Source organism: Danio rerio, chromosome 9 (genome assembly GCF_049306965.1).
Source record: "Danio rerio strain Tuebingen ecotype United States chromosome 9, GRCz12tu, whole genome shotgun sequence".
Taxonomy (NCBI): Eukaryota; Metazoa; Chordata; class Actinopteri; order Cypriniformes; family Danionidae; genus Danio; species Danio rerio.
In genome coordinates, this window is record NC_133184.1 from 23,041,335 (window position 1) to 23,059,243 (window position 17,909).

The following is a 17,909-nucleotide window of genomic DNA, read 5'->3' on the forward strand; positions in this document are numbered from 1 at the left end:
CTGGTACAGGTAGCCTACAAGTGGCCATTTAAAGCAATAGTATCTGGATGCAGTCTTTAAGATTGCATCTCTCGGCGGTGTGTCGTTGATCATTTCCAAGGAAAGCGTATGTAATTGAATGAATAAACATGTTTGATTAAATTTGCCTGTTTTAATCTCACAATTCTGACTTCTTTAAAGTCTAGTATCATACATTGTTTGATTAAAAAAATTGCCTTGATTTCTCGCAGGTCTGAGTGTAAATATCACAACAATGCTTAATGTTCTCACATTTCCATGTTTATAGTTCATAATTCCAAATTTCCAGAGAATTTTTACTCACAAAAAGGTTAGCCTAGGCCTTCTTGCAATTCTATTTTTTTCTCAGAACTGCAAACTTTCAAAGATGTTAGATACAAAGCCACAATCATGGTCAGATTTGAAAAGGTCAAAAAGTTCTAAAAAGGTCAGATTTGTGAGATGCAGGTGTGTGGGGATGACAGCAAGATAAACTCGTCTGACAAGAAAAAACAAAAACATTTTTTTCCCTTTAACTTAATTTAGCAATTTTTTTTTTTGTGGCCAATGTTGTATTTAGTCCTGGCCTCCGGATATCATAATCAAATATTCAGTATTCTGGTCTTTGCACAGGGCCCTCCTAATTTAAGTATGTAGATTTTATTTTTACCTTACTATTTTACTAGATTAAAATTTTACCAGAGTAAAATCATGAATCATTCTCATCAACAAACAGTATGGTACATTGAATAACAAAGTGTAGTTTAAAGGGATAGTTCACCCAAACAAGTTTCTATTTTCCAATGAACACTAAAATATGATGAATGTTAGAAACCAGTAATTAACTTAGGAGGAAAAACAAGTACTATAGAAGTAAATAGTTTCTAGATTCCAGCTTTCTTCAAAATATCTTCTTTTGTGTTGAACAGAAACTCAAAACAGGTTTGTGACAAATGAAAGGTGACGCAATGACGACAATATTTTAAGTGTGGGGTCAACTGTGCCTTTAAGACTTCATTTATTAAAATGTCAATGACTATATCTAATTAAAAGTCCCGTGACAACTAATGTTTAGAAAATATTTGCTGCTAAGAGATATTTTTTGTCAATTTAAAGAATTCTGACTAAATATTTCCCTTTGTGTAATGTCTTAAACGGTCATTAAATATCACCCTCCTACATATCTCCTTCTCCCACTTACCTCAGTAGCTCCACTGCCCTATAAAAAGACCAGCATGCAGCATAACTCTTATTAATACTGAAGAGGGAGTGCTGTACTGCCTATATTAACACTCATGATAACAACTGCCTGTCAATCACAACTCAGGCAACCTTAATGAAAACAGGACAATGTGTATCCTCTTGTTGACCATTTCCTGTCACATGACCATCGTCTGCAATGACCTTGTGCTTCGCTGCATTCTGGTGCAGCAACTGCTGACAAGAGACACCTGCCGGAATAAAGTCCATCGAGGGGCTTGGTCTGTGATCCATCTGTTTGTTTGGGAGGAGATGATACCAACTATTGGTGCCAAGTGAGCTCATGTCACTCATCTGGCAGAAAGAGAGCATGCTGTACGACACAGATAAATATAGTCAAACTTAAATCACAACAGCCGGCTGGGCTTAACTCTTGGACAATATGATATTAAAACACATTTTGGCATGTTAACTCCAATAAAGAGGCCTACTATTGTTACTGAAGCAACAAATCCGTATTAGAAGCGACTTGAACATGACTCTTCTCATGGATACCATTCATTCATTCATTTTCTTGTCGGCTTAGTCCCTTTATTAATCCGGGGTCCCCACAGCGGAATGAACCCAACGGCCACTTTATTAGGTACACCTTGCTAGTACAGGGACCCACTTTTGCCTTCAGAACTGCCTTAATCCTTCGTAGCATAGATTCAACAAGGTACTGGAAATGTTCTTCAGAGATTTTGGTCCATATTGTTTTGGTCCATATTGACATGATGGCATCACACAGTTGCTGCTGATTTGTCGGCTGCACATCCATTATGCAAATCTCCAACACATCCCAAAGGTGCTCTATTGGAGATCTGGTGACTGTGGAGGCCATTTGAGTTCAGTGAACTCATTGTCATGTTCAAAAACCAGTCAGAGATAATTCACGCTTTATGACAAAGTGTGTTATCCTGCTGGAAGTAGCCATCAGAAGATGGGTGCACTGTGGTCATAAAGGGATGGACATGGTCAGCAACAATACTCGGGTAGGCTGTGGCATTGACACCATGCTCAGTTGGTACTAATAGGCCCAAAGTGTGCCAAGAAAACTTTGCCCACACCATTACACCACCACCAGCCTGAACCATTGATACAAGGCAGGATGGTTCTATGCTTTCATGTTGTTGATGCCAAATTCTGATCCGACCATCTGAATGTTGCAGCAGAAATCGAGACTCATCAGACCAGGCCACATTTTGCCAATCTTCTATTGTCCAATTTTGGTGAGCCTGTGCAAATTGTAGCCTGTTTACTGTTCTTTGCTTCTGCTGCTGCAGCCTATTTGCCTCAAGGTTGGACGTGTTGTGCGTTCAGAGTTGCTCTACTGCATACCTCGGTTGTAACGAGTGGTTATTAGAGTTACTGTTGCCTTTCTATCAGCTCGACTAGTCTGGCCATTCTCTGACCTCTGGCACCAACAAGGCATTTGTTCCCACAGAACTGTTGCTCACTGGATATTTTCTCTTTGTCAGACCATTCTCTAAAAACCCTAGAGATGGTTGTGTGTGAAAATCCTAGTTGACCAGCATTTTCTGAAATACTTAAACCAGCCCATGTGGCACCATGCCACGATCACTCACTGAAATCCCCTTTCTTCCCCATTCTGATGCACTGTTTGAACTGCAGCAGATCATCCAGACCATGTCTACATGCCTAAACGCACTGAGTTGCTGCCATGTGATTGGCTGATGAGCAGACAGACAGGTGTACCTAATAAAGTGGCCAGTGAGTGTACATTACTAGTCAAAAATTTTGGATGCACTTGACCATTTGTTTTTCATTAAAGTAACTTTCTGCAAAGCTAAACTGCAAAATGTCTGTTTTTAATCTGGTTTCGGTGTTAATCATTGTTGGGACTAACAAAAAACTGAATAAATAGATATAAATTTTACATTAAACATTAAGTTAAAATAGTTTCCTGAAAACAGAAGTGCACACTAGTTATAACAAAGTGGACAGATATTATTGGAATCACTTTCAAATCTTTTCATTTCTTTTTCAACCAAAGAAAAATGTGACAGCCAATCAGAATCTAGAATCTTAAAAGCTTGAACGTTTCAAGTAGCAGAAGACAAAACTACAGTGTGCTTTAAATGAGCAGGACAATTAGTGCCGATCCACTTTTTCCCTTAACAGTTTTTTTCATTCATTGGTCTATTTTTTCCTCAAGTCTTGTTAAATCATAACGTTACATTACAATCTTTGATTTGAAGCAAAAAGTATATAAAAATGCAAGACAAAAGGCAAAACTACAATCCCATGATGCACTACAAATAACATTAAAATGAAAAACAATGAAGGAATATAAAAGTATCCATTTAAAGTTGTTGGCTGTATCTGTGGAACCAATATATTTCACTTTATTGTAAACTATGCATACATATAAAAAACGTAAGCATGTTGAGTGTAGAGAAAGTGGCTTGATTACATTATTCACACACAGCGCTTCTGCAACCATCTTACTCAAGGAAATTTATGCACAGCATCATGGGTAATGTAGTTTTGTTGACAATGCAAACAGATGGGTAAACAAAAGCTTTCACAATATCTGAGCTCACAGCAGGCCTGTCTTTAAACGTTTATCAGTTAAAGTTCTGGTACTACTTTATTTTCTTTCCAATAACCAATTAATTCCCCATTATGATAAAAAGTGATAAAGAATAAGCATGTCCACATTGGAATGTTTTTATCCCTCTCCTTTACCTCTTAGTAGCGAGTGATCACTCATGTTCAACGTAAAATCAGTGCAGAAGGATTTAAGTGCCCAAAGTTTAATATTTTCAACACCTCGTTTGCCTAATAATGAGCTTTGTTTAACAAGCACAAAACATCTTTACTCCGTTACAGAAAGCTACTCACTTATCCTTCCAATCCAAGAGATGGAAGACAAGAGCTGTAAACAAAACGACAAACTGAAAATTCACATTTCATGGTTTCCCTCAAACAGAAAATAAAATCTTTAATGGGGGTCTTTACTCGCGAGCCATTATGAGACAACAAATAAGATTGTAATTTATTGGTAGAAAAGGGTCAAGGAAAATAACCATAAAAACCATGACAAGAAAAACCCGGCTGACTTTCACTTTATAAATAAATCACTTTCACTCTTGCATAAGCTAAGTGTTTTAAACGTAACATTTAATGATCGTTGTGCTCACGCACATCCTTCAAATGACTCTCAGCTCCAGGAAGGCTACAGAGCAAATCCTATGACAATGTTTAAACATTGACAATGCATCTCCGCTTATCTGCAATCAGCATAACGCTGCAAATGAAGTTCAGAGTCAAATTTCATATACTTGATTGTTCAGAGGAATAGTTTCACACTTAAAGGTTCAATGCCAATAATGTATTGACTGCGCAGGACCACCTCCTGTCCAATTCACTCCAAAACAACAAGAAAGGAGAGGGAAAAAAGATGCACTCACATTTACAGACACACCGCTCGCACAAATAAGAGGTCCGGGGCTGCAGCAGGTTTTAATGCTCTTATGGAAGGCCAGAGAAATTGCACACATGGCAGTGTCCAACACACACCCTGCCCTGTCATCTCAAAATCTCAGACTCTCGTCTTTAACACGTCGATCAGCAGTAATAAATAAAATTTTATCTTTAGAAGGCTTTGTTGGGCAGGAAGAAACGAATACATCCTCATCACCTCCATTACAGCCTAAAGTTCCTGTGTGTTTCGTCTGCTAACAGACTAGACTCTGACAAGAAGAAATGCTACATCAACAAAAGTTTCCAACAAATAGGGAAGAGAGGGGGGGAAAATAAAGAAGAAAGCAGCATACTGTAAGTCACGTTCATGGTGGGGGAAAAAAAATCTACTCGTCTGAATCAAGGTCTTTGGGAAGACTGACCAGAATCAGCATAATCCCATCGATGTCCATCCTGACTGGACTCATGTCATAACTGTACTGGGATCAGTGTGTTTAAAGGGAGCGTGACAGGGTGTGGTGTGGAAAGCAGCTGGTTTGGTGATGCACAGGGTGTCATGATAGCATAGTTAGAAGTCTTCAGTGCATCGGCCTCTAGGCTGCGTCCTCTTCAGGCTGGTTGTCTTTATAGACCTCTCTGACCAGCAGCGCTCGAGTCAGGAGCCTGCTCAGCACACTCTTCTCCAGAGGCGTCGAGCTGAACCACAGCGGACTATCCGACGACGCAGACACCTCTGGCTTCATGTAAAAAAAATCTGTCCTCTGTCTCACAGACTCTGGGCTGAGGAGAGAGTAAGAGAGAAGCGTCAGACAAATAGTTCAGAAAAACTATTAAAGTTCAGCAAATCTGGCTAAAACCAAAAAGACTATGAAGATATGTCCAAAATGTCCATCTTTGATGTCGAATCTTTTCACCAGCAGCAGTTCTAATCATATTAATAATAATCAAACACTCAGTGATTTTCAAAGGCAACCCCTTGCTAAAAAATGCTGATTTGTTTACAAAATGGTAGCTTCATACGCAGCACTGTGCTCACTGTCATCACCTGTGACTATAGTCAAGATGTTCCCCTGTTATGATGAAATGTCCTACACGCTATGAAATGACACGAGCATCATATATTTTTTAGATTTGGCTGAGATAACACCTGTGTTAGACTGTAAATCTAAGACAGGGGGGTTCTCAATCTCGGTCCTGGTGGGCCGGTGTCCAGCAAAGTTTAGTTACAGACAAACTTGGGCAAGCTAATCAAGCTCTTACAAGGCTTTCTAGAAACATCCTTGTTGTGTTGAGGTGTGTTGAGGCAAGTTGGAGCTAAAATCTGCAGTACACCAGCCCTCCAGGACCAATTTTTAGAACCCCTGCTCTACCAGATTTTAAAACGTTTTAATGAAAACAATAAGGTGTTTAGTGGCTTCTGAACTTCTACGTTAAAAAATAAAAAAATACAAGCTCACTTTTCAAACTTTGTACAAAAAACAAATAATAAAAAAATGTTCATAGTTTTTACAAGGTCCTATGACCCCACCCCTGGTGTGAAAGTTACATGTGGTCAAGGGTATTTCTAATATAATTTAATTTCTGTCATTCAAACTATTACACAAATACCAACAACAGTTTGACAATCTCCATTCTAACAAGCCCACACAATTATTACTGCATGATTTATCCATTCAATTCCACAATAGGCATAAAATATGCATAGGCAGACAACAGGAATAAATAATAATAATAATAGAAAAGCGCACCATCTAGTATAAAAAATATATATTTTAAAGTCTTTCCAACAGAATGAAGACCTGGTAACAAATTTTGCATAATATTAGTTAAATGGCCTTGGGGTTAAAGCTTAACATTTAGTTTTGTACAAAGATTTTCTCTAATAATAATAAACAATAATTTCTTGCATTTATATAACGCTTTTCTGGACACTCAAATTGCTTTACACACTTTTTGGGGGAATCTCCTCATCCACCACCAGTGTGCAGCATCCACCTGGATGACTTGACGACAAGACTTGCGCCAGACTGCACACCAGCTGATTCGTGGAGAGACAGAGTGATGAAGCGAATTATGATATGGGGATGTTTAGGACGCCAGTGGGTTAAACCCCTACTCTTTTTGGAAGGACATCCTGGGATTTTCAATGACCACAATTTTACATCTCATCTGAAAGACAGCACTCACTGAGCAGTGTAGAGTCCCCATCAATTTACTGGGGAATTTGGACCCACACTGCCTCCTACTGGTCTCACTAACACCTCTTCTGGCAGCAACCTAGCTTTCCCATGTGGTCTCCCATCCAGGTACTGCTGACCAGGCTCAGCCCTGCTTAGCTTCAGTGGGCGACCATTTTGAGTTGCAGAGAGCTAGTTGCCGGCTAAAATACATAAATTTTATAAATACATGCACCATTACACCCCTGTAAGACTACTACAGATCAAATTTTAATTTTCCAGTTCACTTAAGACACTCTACCCATTTATCATATTACCTCACTAAGAAAAGAACTGAACAGGCACCACTGCTTGACTACCTCTGCACCAAAGGTCTGCTGTGTCCTCATATTACAAGTGTCAACACCATGTTTCAGGATGTGAACAGCAATTGTTATAATCACTGGACACCACTCAGTTTAAAATAATTTGAACTAGCTGCATTCAAATCAGCAAGAAACTATCACAGTTAAAATAAAAGCTCTTTTTTAATATAAAATAGAAGCACCTCTTCATCTTAATATGTTGTGTAATTGCTCTCATTATGATTCCCACATTAACTTTATTACAGCGGAGTATAATTAAATACACATCATTTATCAGTTAACGTGGGAATGACAGATACATACTAATGTGCTTTCGTGTCACATCTCAGAATGAAGTATAAATGAAGTAGAGGAATGTACACAGGTGCACTCTGGCAATAAGGGGCAGTTGTACTTGTAGAACCACATTTTGGTGCACTTTAAAATGTTTCCCTTAAAAATGAGAACCGAACGTAAAGGGTTACTAAAAGAAAAATACAAATTTACAGAAAATTAAATTAAATACTATTTACAGTTCTGAAAAAGCCCTTAGTTCTTCAAATGCATCACAAATAAGGAAGATTTACGTCACTCACCACTTCGAAAGGTAAAGCTCATACAGTCGGCACTCATGCTTCTTAACAGGACAGTGTGCGGATCCCCCTGAACCGCTGTCTGAATCAAAATTTGAGTCACAGTAATCTTTACGTCTTCTCTTACTTCCTGATTGCTCTGTGAAAAACACGTACAAGACATTTCAGCAAACAGCAACACTGGTAAAACACATTGAACATTTAAATATCTAACAAGTTTGGGACATTTAAAATGCACAAGTAAAGCGAAACTACAATTGAAAAACACACCATGCTGCTCCTGTGAGATGGAGGGGATGCGTATACAGACGGTGGTCTCATGGCTGTGCGGTTTCGAGCTGCTTGGGCCATAGACGTTTGCAAATGAGAGGCGTAAGTGCTGTTCTGGGGTGCGAAGACCAAAGTATTTGGTGTTGAGATAGAATACAGATCTCAGCAGGACAGAAGGCGCCTGTTCTCCAAGCTGTCCGCTGCTCCACAGATATTGCTCTTCAACACGACTCCACCGAGAACCTCAAAGGAAAAATACTCACACTTAAACACTGGAGCAACACTGTTTTTAATAGGTCAAGCACACCATGTTAAGGTATTTCAAACCCTTAATTACATTTAACAATTGAATCAATTTGAAGTATCCATACTACATATGCAGGTCACTAATTAGTTTGAAATGTCCTCATAGTTGGATTGAGTCAACAATCTTTTTCAGAATGTGAACAGCAATGGTTATAATCACTGGACATTTTAAAACAAGAAAGATTATCAAAATGTGATCAAAAAGGTGAATATTTAAGCTTGTTGGATTATACAAGATGTGATTTATATTCTGGAAAATACAGTACAGTGATCTTTGCACATTTTCACACTTATAAGTGTATTTACCATCCGGAAGAACACTGGGTTGCCAGTCTTTGAGGAGCTTGTTCAGTTCCTCCCCAAACATTTCATACTGTGAGTCATTAAAGAGGTCATCTGTCCTTCCTTTGTCCTGCAAATGCTACAAATGTGCAAAAAATATATATGAATACACTAATGCATTGCAAAACATGTGGATTTAATAAAGGTGAGAGTGGGTCAGTTTTCAATAAGCAGTATTATGTGTCCTCATAGCAAAAGCATCAACATCTTGTTTCAGGATGTGAACAGCAAATGATATAATCAATGGACACTGCTTAGATCTGGAGTGCTTAAAACTAGATCTAGTTTACTTGATTTTGTTTAGTTTGGCAGCATATAATTTTTAAACAGTGGGGAAAAAAGAAAAACAAGAAGTTAAAACTTGTAATTTTAATAAGGATTCCGCCAAGATTATTTTAATGTTGGGATGCATAAACTGCCTGTCCAAAAGTCAGTCTGCAATATTTTGTTGGATCATCTTTAGCTCTGATTATGGCACATAATAAGCATGGAATCTTTTCAATATGATTCTACAATCTAACAACCTTTATTATCATCCAGAGTTGCATTTTTTTACCCAGGTCTTGTATTGATGATGGGAGAGTCACACTACTGTACAGTCTTCTCCAGCACATCTACAGATACTCAACAGGGTTAAGGTCTGGACACTTTGAAGGCCAGTTCATGTGTAAAAATTATGTCTCTTGCTCCCTGAAACAATCTTTCACAATTTGAGCAAAATGAATCATTGTGGATTAAGCCTTTACTATCAGGGGAGAAAAAAAATATATGAATAAATTTTTTGTTTAACCTGTATATAACTGTTATATATTCAGGTAGTCAGCTGACTTCATTCTTCAAGCGCAGAACAAAGCTAATGCTAGACCTGACCAGGTGTAGCATGCCCAGCACTGCTCCTACAGGCTTATATGGCAAGAACTAGGACTGATTAGTGCATCACTTGATCGGCCTCTCTTCTTATTCTGATGGACTCATCGTTACTCTGTATCAGGGCAAATCTGGATTCATCAGACCGCATGATCTTTTTCCCATTGCTTCAGAGTCCAATCTTTATTTGTCCTAGCAAACTGAAGCCTTTCCCCCTATTAGCGTAACCGATAAATGTTTTTCTTAAGGCAACACAGCCTTTTTGTTCCAATCCCTTGAGTTCCCTTCCCATTGTGCATGTGGAAAAGCTTTTACTTTTACTATTAAACAATGCTGTGAGCCCTACAGTTGTTCTTCACAGTTTGATTTCACCAGATGTTTAAGTGATTGCTGACTTCTTAAGGCAACAAAGCCTTTTTGTTACAAAGATGATGGTTCGATACTAACCTTTCAGTTTTAATACTGGACAGCTCTTTATTTAATTTTAGTAGTTTTAGCAATCTCCTCAGATGAACAATGCCAACAATTTAACCTTTCTGAAAAAGATTAATATATTTTCCATAACAACAGGATTCATTTTCTGAATGGTTTCTATTAGAAATTAGAAGCTCTGCATCAATCTGAAATCACTTTTTACTAGCTCCGTCCAGTAATTATCTTTACCCATTTGCTTAGCTAATTCCATGTGGTGAACAGACAGTATGTTGACTTTTTTGGACAGACTGTATGTGCGTGAGTGTGTGTGTGTGTGTGTGCGTGCGTGCGCATGTGTAGCATCCCATATTGGTCATTAGGAAACATTGGATTTCTGCAGACAAATTTAAGACTTCATGACATTAAAACCAATAATCAATAACTAATAATTTGAAGGGAAAGCTTCAATGATTTCTTAATTTATAAAAGCACACAAGGAGATGTAATAGCAAACATTCAAGGTTTTATAATTCTCAAGATTTCCAATTACAGCTTTGGTGGGCAAAAATCATGTTGACAACTCACCTTCTGGATACCCAGACAGAGGTAAAGGAGGCTGTCTGGACTGTAGTGTTCACCATTGGGACGACGTACTTCTTTGACAAACCGGGATAAAGACTGATTCAACTCTTCTTGGCTCAGGGACAGGAGACTGCTTTTTAAACTAACTGCTGAAGTGAGAGGAAAAACATTAGCACTGCGTTAAAAGACATGAACGTCCTGTTGATTTTATAAAAACGATCATTTACACAATAACTCAGGTTTTACAATAGTACAATTCAATAAAAAACACAGAATAAGGAAATGAATAGAGATGAATAGGGAAAAAGTGCCCTCATAACTCAAAGTGATCAACAAAACTGTTTCAGAATGTGAACAGCAATGAAGTTATAATCATTGAGCACATTTAAATCCAACAAAACTTCCCATCGATTAAGCTGCTCAATAAAATCTTATTAAACCTTTAATGATTATTACCTTGTTTCTGGCTCTCCTTTCCTTTGGACGGTGAGTCTTCAGTTGTGGCCCATCTTCTCCATGCGTTTAAGCCATATCTGGAGCTTAAGGGGAAAGAGCTGTCAACTGCTGAGGACTCTGCTGCTGGAGAAGAAGACAACGAGGATGAAGACTCTTCCTCTACTGCCCGCCTCTTCTGGCCCTAAAGTTAAAGAATAGCAGAACAATTAGCACATACGCAGTGATGGTTTACAATCATTTTCTTCGACTCTCTAAGCCTCATATAGAACCTCGGCAATCACAACAAATCAGCATGTGAACAGCAAATGGTTTTCTAATCACTGGACAGTTCTAAGCACTGTGTTTTTAGAGTTGATTGTTTTAGTACCCTTCTCCTTGTTCTGGTTCGAGGTGTCTTTTCTTTTTCCTCAGCCAGGACTGGAGGCAATGAGAAGAGTGTTTCTGTATCCAGACGCTCAACTAAAACGGGCTCTGATGCTGGAATAAACAAGAGCAAAGTATAATTATTTCATCTGATAACTGTGAATTAGTAAGAGTGTTTTTCGTTAAATGTATAATCTCATGTCAGAGATCAGGAACAATTGCCCTAAAACAATTTTACTTTAGAAAGAACCTCCATGCTCAATTGCTAGTTACTTTACCAAGGGGTAGGTCCTTCTCCAGGTCCAAATCTGGTTCATACTTGTCTTCCTCCTCCTCTTCTGAGCTCCCGCTACCGTTTTCCTGTTTTACAATTTCCATCTTCTCTTCACTGCTGCCCTTTTCACATTTGATGTCTGTACAAATTCAAAAAGAGAAGGGATTTAGGATGTCAAAATTAACAGATTTGGTAACACTTTACAATAAGGTTCATTAGTTAATGCATTTACTAACATGAACTAATCATGAACACATGTACTGCATTTATTAATCATAATCGAGCATTTACTAATGCATTATTAACATTCAAGTCCATGCTTGGTAACATTAGTTAATGCACCGTGAGTTAACATAAACTAACAATGAACAACTGTATTTTCGTTAACTAACATAAACAAATACAGTAGTAGATGTATTGTTTATTGTTTGTTCATCTTAGTAAATGCATTAATTAACATTAACTAATGAACCTTATTGTAAAGTGTGACCACAGATTTAAAGAGGCACATTAAACATTAGGGCCGTGATGACATCTTGACAATAAATACATCTAAATACAAAGCAGCTACGATAGAATGTAAGGGTGAAATTAGCACAAATGCAAAAACTAATCAAAGCCAATTATGCAAATTAACAACTAATTTGATCATGCAATTATTGTGTCTGCTTGTTGTGCACAGAAAACATCCACTAGTCATGTTTACAGGAGCGAGTAATACATTTCGATGGGGAAAAAAAGGAGTTTAAGTTTAACTTGCACATTCTGAAATGCTATAAACAAGCAAAAGCTTTCCCAGTCAGCGCTTCAACAATTCCTAGAAATACAGGTTAACAGTGTACTCTCAGTGTCCTGTCAGATGCTTGACAGATTAATAAGCAGTTTGCATTGTAAAGCATTTGGGACTTGTTTTAAATAAAGCATAACTAAAATTTCAAAGCTCGAAAGCCACAAGATTAATTACAGTTTGCATACAGGTTAGTCAAGCGTGCAATGATTGACAACTGGAAATACAATGTACAATTTTGTTAAGATATACTAATGTAGGTTTAAATTTTTAATAATGGATCAAAAAAATAATAACAATAATTATTATTACCATTACAGCTATTAACAACAATAATTACTATTATTTAAGGCTGATTTATACTTCTGCGTCAAACGCACGTGTATGCTACGGCGTTGACGCATAGCCCTTCGCCGTGGCCGTCGGCATCACTGATGTGTACCTCTCAAAAAATGCAACTACATGTCGCAACGATGCGTAGCGCAAGCTCTGTGATTGGTCAGCTTGGTAGCTCTGACGAGTCTGGGCGGGACCGGGAGCCGCGCGAATGGCGCGAGCCCAATGGAGCGATCGTTTACAATTGAGGAGTCCCGTGAAGGAGCTCCGGATGGAAAGTTTTGTTTTGTGTTTACCTCATAGTTAAAGTTGTTGCATGTCCGCCGGTTCCTGACTCAAAATGAGCGAGTTTGAGCCACTTGTACATCCAGGAAGTGTTCAGGAAAAGCAACACAGCAGCGAAGAAACTCGACACAGAGGAACATTAACACCTCACTGCCCACTAGCGTTTCGGAAGTGTAATGCATACCAACAGAGACAGCACGCAGAAGTATAAATGCAGAGCTACGCACGTTGCATGCGCCGATTGTTGCGCCGGTCACTTGACGCAGATGAATAAACCAGGCTTTAGGGATACTCCGATCGATTGGCCAGGGATCAGTTTTGGCCGATAATCACATTTCATGATTCGATCAGAAATCGCTGATCTGGCCCATCGCATGAACTATTTGAAGTATTTGTTTTACAAGTTTACAACCCAGGTTCTACATCCACATCGCTACAACACATGAGCAATGTTTCCAAATTGCATTGTCAGTCATTTTTCTTACTACTTTTCTCTATCTGTTTAATCTTCTTTTTTTGTGAAGCTGCTTCTGACCATTACATGTATGCAAGACCCTTAATTTATTCTTAGGTAAAGCGAGATCTCATACATACAGGGAAAATGTGCTTCTGCAATGGCTTAGTTTCATACAGCTTGAAGCATCAGAATCAATATTTGTTGTCGCCTGATCACAATGACAAGGATTCGGTACTTGGTATCGACTGCAAAAATCCTGATCGGAGCAATACTCCTCTTATTATTATTATACAACATCAGAGTCTTGTTTTCATCTGCCAAAGCTGTCTAGGCCTTAAGAGATTCTTACTTGAGCATTTAGGTTTCTCGTCTTCTTGTGCAATCACTTCTGCCATCGCTATTAGATCGGCTTCTAGAGGATCAGAAGGAACTTTGGCTTTGAGCTCTCTGATGGTCTTCACAATCTGCTCAGCGTTCTGCAGCGTGGTTGGTAGAAACACTGGCACAGGCACCTGAAAAAAGAAAGGTGTAAATGAGTAAAATAAATAGACAACATAAAAATAAAACTAACATTGTAATACAAACTATACTAGTACCATTTCAATGACTGACATTCTGTGAGAACTTTCTTACCGGTACAGGTATTGCAAAAGAAGTGGGCGTGGCCTGAGAATAGAGGTTCATGGGTACTGGGACGTAAACAGGAACAGGGATCGGAATAGGAATGTACTCCTTTCCTGAGCTCTCCAGATCTGCCTCATCTAAAGAGAAGCAGGTATTAAAGCTTCTCCATCTTTACCAGAGAGAGATTATACATTACAGAGATTGTATAGTCACAGAAAAAAAGATCCTCACCTGTCTGCAGTGGTTTGCTCTGCATGTGAGGTTTACAGTATGTGGCCTTGGTCATGGTGAGGGGCTTACAGAGCACAGCTTTATTCTTCACATCCTTCAGGATCCCTCCGCCAGCGTACGATACAGGGCCCTGAGTAAACAATTGCAACAGTCACAACAAGAATGGACTAATCGTTCATAAATCATTCAGTCAAAACTGACAGGACCCTCACCATTTTGGATGTTTGGGTTGGTCCTCCAAACCCTGTAAGCAGACCAAAAAAAAAAATTTCATTTTAAGGTTTAATTTAAACATGATGGAATGATCCATGCAAATTTTCAGGTCCGGGAGTAAAACCCTACCTAAAGCAGTGTTTTCTGGGCCTTTCTGTGTAGCCATGTTGGGCTCGTTCTGTTGGCAGTAGAAGCGCAGGAGACACTGCTGGTCACAGAACTGCTTTAACTCTGCACGCCACTGTACAGACTCCGTCAGGTTCCCCTGTACCTTACAGCAGTCACAGCGCGCCGCCTAGTGGCCACAGGAAAACAAACAGGGATTGTAAATGACTGCATTACAGATTTAGGTCAAAGAGCATCAGCACAAGCACACAATGGACTGGTGGCTGATAACTAGGCCCACACGGAATCTGTGTGTGCAGAAATACACAGATTTTTTGCCAATCATTGACTATTTACTTGTGTAAATGTGTGTAAACTTATATTTATTCAGTTTTTAATTAATTTCAGTAATATTATTGACTAATATGAAAATGAGAAACTATTACTTGACAATCTGTATTGTAAATAAAAATTCTTTCGTTTAGTAGATATATTATGAGAGACTTGTTTTTACCAAATAAGTGGATCTAGTTGGATTAGCATTGTAGGCAAAGTTAAAAAAATTTTTTTAATTTTTTTTCATAATGTTTTTAAACATTACATAACATAAATTCTGCGCAAAAACAACAAATAAAGTCTGTAGATTCTATCTGGCCCAGCTGATAACTTACTAAACTCTACAAATAAATAATTATTTGTCCTGGTTTCATGCAAACCATGTTAACTAAACTTGATAATTTAGCTTATTAGCAGTGTAGTGATGTCAAAACACTTTGTGTGTCCGAGTCAGAGTATTCCACTTTTAAGTGAGCAAATATTTGATGGCTGAACTCGACTGAAACTGATATCTGAAGGTGCTACATTGCTATGCTGATGGACCATTTTTCTTTCTTTTGGGGAAGAGGTTTTTATTAACATAATCCTTTAAAAGGTATTTAAATAATCTTATGTCTGTAAGATTTAAAATTTCTGGTAAAATTTTCCCAAATCTCTATTCAAATTTTAATCAAACAGTAAAAAACATCAACAGGAAGAGTCTTAAGAGTTTTAAGAACAAATAAATCAAAGCAAAAGTGAGACGCTGAAGCACAAAACCTTTAACCTTAAGTTACAATGGAAAGTAGGGGTGTCAAAGATAATTGTTTCTTCGGTGCACCGCAGTGTAGACATGGACCATTCAGTATCGTTTCAGTAATAATCATAACCGGTCATTACATACCTCACTTTTCTCCTATGCGCTATATTGTTGTAGCTTACTATGTCAAGGGAGGCAAGCATGAGTAATTTAAACACTCCAACTGCGTAAAAAAAGCAGAAACTGTCCACAATTTACTGTGTGTGCGTTTGCTGGACAGTCTTTCTCTGATACTGAAGTTACAGCAAAGCCCCTATTTCACTGTTATGGAGAAACTGAAAGTACACTCATTTCTCTCTCTCTCTCACTGTGGACATACAGTATAACTTGCTGTTGTGAGGTAATTTTTCATCTCCTCTCTGCTGTTACAGCAATATATTTCTGGATACAGACACGAGCGCGTGTCTGCAGAACGAGTTTTCTCCTCTGCGTCTATCATAGATCAGCTGTAATCACTGCTGCACTTTAACAGAGTCACTCATGGGTGAACAGCACCAGAATTTTAGAGCCAATCGCAGCCCTTTCTGTTGAGCATGTGACCAATCATAGGGGTGTAAGCATAATTACATTTGTTTATTTGCTATAAATGTTCATGCTGTTCTGTGCATGTACTTGAGTTTTCAGAGGTACAGTTCATATATATGACTGTATTAAAGCACAAAATTGTATTACAAATAGCATACAAATAAATTTATTAGGGCTGTCAAATTAGCGTGTTAATCCACGTGATTAATTTGAAATATTTAACGCGTAAAAAGAAATAACGCAAATAACGCAGTTGCAGTTTTTGTATTTTACGTTGTGGCCAACGTGTGTTCATTGCCAGCGCAAGTATTGGTGTCCAAGAGAATGAAAGTGCCAGGTGAATTTGCAAGCTGTCAAAGCAAGCTCCTCCTTAAGCTGCATCCATGAGCCTTCAAATGTTTCATTAGGTTTGACAGGTTTCCCCCTTTTGCAAAGTGTCTGCTTCACGTTGGTGTGTCAGAATCTTTGCTTGTGAAAAACAGCCATACTTTAGAACGCATAGTTTAAGCAAATTTGATGAACGCGATCGTACTTGTTGAAGAATCGGAAGGAATTCCTCTCGCTCCCTGGCACTGCGTGTGTTGTCTCTGTGTGTGTGTGTGTGTGTGTGTGTGTGTGTGTGCGCATGCATGCATGTGTTTGTAGGCCACTAAGAATCTAACATGGAAAGCATTTTTGTTAGTTATTGGCATGGATTGTTATGAAATTCAAAATGGCACTTACATGTCTGTGTTTTTATTCATATAATAATACGGCATTTTGTGATTAATCATGATTAATTACAAAAAAAGGTGATTCATCACGTCCATTTTTCTAATAATTTGACAGCCCTAATTATATATATATATATATATATATATATATATATATATATATATATATATATATAATTATTCATTAGTTTTTTTTTTGTGCAGTGTTGTGCTGTGAAGTAAAATATAGGTACGTATGAAAAGCATCGTCAATGCACAGAGACGCACCGAGGTATCAAACTGAACCAAATCGATGGTATGATAATCGGAACCGTACCGAGAGACCAGTGTAGGTTTACATCTCTAATGGAAAGCTGATTTGTCTTTCTCTCAGATAATATATATATTGGAAAAACTGGTGAAAAGTAAAAAAATATATAATTTAAGTTAGTTTAGGTTTGTGGCTTGTCATGTACATTGATATTAATTTATTCAATAAGAAACAAGCACTTTTATATGACATTATCTGAAGTACTTTTAGGACATGATGCACAGATCTAATATATATGAATTATATAAAATCAGTGACAGTACCTTGTAGTACCAGTCGTGAAACTTCTTAGCACAGGTCTCGCTGCAGAAGTCCCGGCTGACTCCGTCTATCTGTTTAGTGACAGATTTCTTGCACATCTGTGTACAGTGGTTGCAAGTCACACACTTCAGACCCAGACGCCTGATGAAATCCTGCTTGAACAGTAACTTACAGCCTGTAGACAAAATAGAACCATATCACTGCCGTCAGAAAACTAAAAACATGCCAACAGTAAAATAATATCAGAAGTCTA

The 17,909-nt window shown here is 38.1% G+C and overlaps 1 protein-coding gene across 9 annotated transcripts in view; it reads right to left on the reverse strand.

Annotated features, from left to right (window-relative positions):
• Positions 1–4,246: 4,246 nt before the first annotated feature.
• Positions 4,247–17,909, reverse strand: part of zmym2 (zinc finger, MYM-type 2) — a 30,325-nt gene continuing 16,662 nt past the window's right edge. For 5 of the 9 annotated variants that reach the window (XM_001923537.9, XM_073912609.1, XM_068223590.2 and 2 more), the window contains exons 10-23: positions 17,659–17,831; positions 14,737–14,902; positions 14,607–14,638; positions 14,395–14,524; positions 14,173–14,300; positions 13,889–14,051; positions 11,679–11,813; positions 11,405–11,514; positions 11,038–11,218; positions 10,585–10,730; positions 8,683–8,797; positions 8,071–8,313; positions 7,804–7,939; positions 4,247–5,466 (exon numbers count right to left, since the gene is read on the reverse strand). In XM_001923537.9, the coding sequence (XP_001923572.4) occupies positions 5,280–5,466; positions 7,804–7,939; positions 8,071–8,313; positions 8,683–8,797; positions 10,585–10,730; positions 11,038–11,218; positions 11,405–11,514; positions 11,679–11,813; positions 13,889–14,051; positions 14,173–14,300; positions 14,395–14,524; positions 14,607–14,638; positions 14,737–14,902; positions 17,659–17,831 (2,045 nt within the window). In that variant the 3' untranslated portion in view covers positions 4,247–5,279. The remainder of the gene's footprint in view (positions 5,467–7,803; positions 7,940–8,070; positions 8,314–8,682; positions 8,798–10,584; positions 10,731–11,037; positions 11,219–11,404; positions 11,515–11,678; positions 11,814–13,888; positions 14,052–14,172; positions 14,301–14,394; positions 14,525–14,606; positions 14,639–14,736; positions 14,903–17,658; positions 17,832–17,909) is intronic. The other 4 variants (XM_068223591.2, XM_073912613.1, XM_073912612.1 and 1 more) reach the window with 1 other exon arrangement.